Raw genomic sequence first — 1,586 nt, 5'->3', positions numbered from 1 at the left:
CTGTGGCCATGCTGAAGCACCGCCATGAATTTTTAGTCTAATGAATCGACCCCAGTTACTTATTTTGTAAGCCTGGTACTTATTCTATCGGTCCATTTCTTTTCAATATGCTCAAAGAGAACGATGATAATCTTTCTGAAATGATGGTTTGAATATGTTTATAGTGTTTTTAATGCATTTAGGGAAAGTCATTTGCTTAGCTGATCTAGTTTTTGTAAGACTGTCAACATTTGCAAAAGATATATTTCTTCTCAAAGTCAAAAATGTAGTAAAACCTCCCCATTGTGAATACTCATCCCATACTCTATTTAATATGATATCTGTATCCTCAATCGTTTGTCTTTACAGTACTTCATACTGAATGCAAGTGTTTAATCTGTCGATGGGGCTTCGAATGGTGGTGGGGAAGCAAGAGTCTGTTCCATATTAAACACATTACTAAAAAGCCTCCACCATAAAAGATCATGTAATGCAAATGTCCTAGCGACCCTGCTCATAATTGATACATGATTTTACATGCCATTGTTTACTGTAGAAAATGCTAAACAGAGCAAATAAGTAATTCATCACGTAATTTGTATGTTGTGAAAGAGAGACAGCAGAGTTTCTACAGTTAAAAAGGCAGCGGTAGAGAATGGTAACGAACAAAGTTTATTTTCTAAAACGTGATGAGTTAAAATTTATAATTACAGGAACTGTTAATTGCAGGAAGCCATGAACTCACTGAAACCTTTAAACGAAACGGAAAAAGCGGAGAACTTGACAGCTTTAACCTTATACAAGAATTAGGTGACTTAAAAAACAAAAACACATGTCGATTTAACCAACATGTGACTATTAACCAAAATAGCGTAAGCTATGGGAACCAATGGGAATGTCTCCGGTTAGAATTAAAGTATAAATTTGTTGCATGAGAAATATTTTACTCAAATACTGAGTGGAAATCTTTCAATATTCTTTATTGCTCTTGTAATAAATTCTGGCAAACAGCTTGGAAAGCATTCTTGTTATTACAGCCGTTGAAGGAAAAAGAATTATTAAAATGATAACCAAACTAGCGCATCCAAGATGGATATGTTTCCTTATTTTACTGTTTGTTGGTGAGGTTTTCTGCCAAAGTCAGGCGGTTGTCTACGAACAAGCTCAGGTAAGTGAGACAGCGAGTGAGACTGACGGAAAATGAACTTCTTTAATTCATTTTATTATTTCTTCGTATATTTTCTGAATAATTATTTTTTTTTCCAAAAATCGATTAGCCCTGATAGAGCAAACTTTGATCAAACTTGTTGAAGCTGTGACTACACAATCTTTACTTCAAACATTGTTCCTTAAATGAAATTATTCAATCTCATTCCATATTTAAAACAAGAAGTGAGATGAGGAATAGTTTCTGTTTATTTCTAGCAAATCTGGCGAGCGTGCAGAGGATTCTTCATTCGCTCCAAAATTGATTCTGGCGGAAAATAATAATTTTCCACCAGTTGATAAACTGCGGTTCACACGCGCGCGCACGCGCGCGCACACACACACACACACATATTATACATATACATACATATATATATATATATATATATATATATATA

The 1,586-nt window shown here is 34.4% G+C and overlaps 1 protein-coding gene across 1 annotated transcript in view; it reads left to right on the top strand.

Annotated features, from left to right (window-relative positions):
• Nucleotides 1-892: 892 nt before the first annotated feature.
• Nucleotides 893-1,586, top strand: part of LOC106877028 (uncharacterized) — a 6,349-nt gene continuing 5,655 nt past the window's right edge. The window contains exon 1 of the mRNA XM_014925809.2: nt 893-1,147. Coding sequence (XP_014781295.1) covers nt 1,043-1,147 — 105 coding nt within the window. The 5' untranslated portion in view covers nt 893-1,042. The remainder of the gene's footprint in view (nt 1,148-1,586) is intronic.

The sequence above is a fragment of the Octopus bimaculoides genome, chromosome 19 (assembly GCF_001194135.2).
Source record: "Octopus bimaculoides isolate UCB-OBI-ISO-001 chromosome 19, ASM119413v2, whole genome shotgun sequence".
Classification (NCBI taxonomy): domain Eukaryota; kingdom Metazoa; phylum Mollusca; class Cephalopoda; order Octopoda; family Octopodidae; genus Octopus; species Octopus bimaculoides.
The sequence above is the reverse complement of the archived record's forward strand: the minus strand, read 5'-3'. Positions and strand labels throughout refer to the sequence as shown.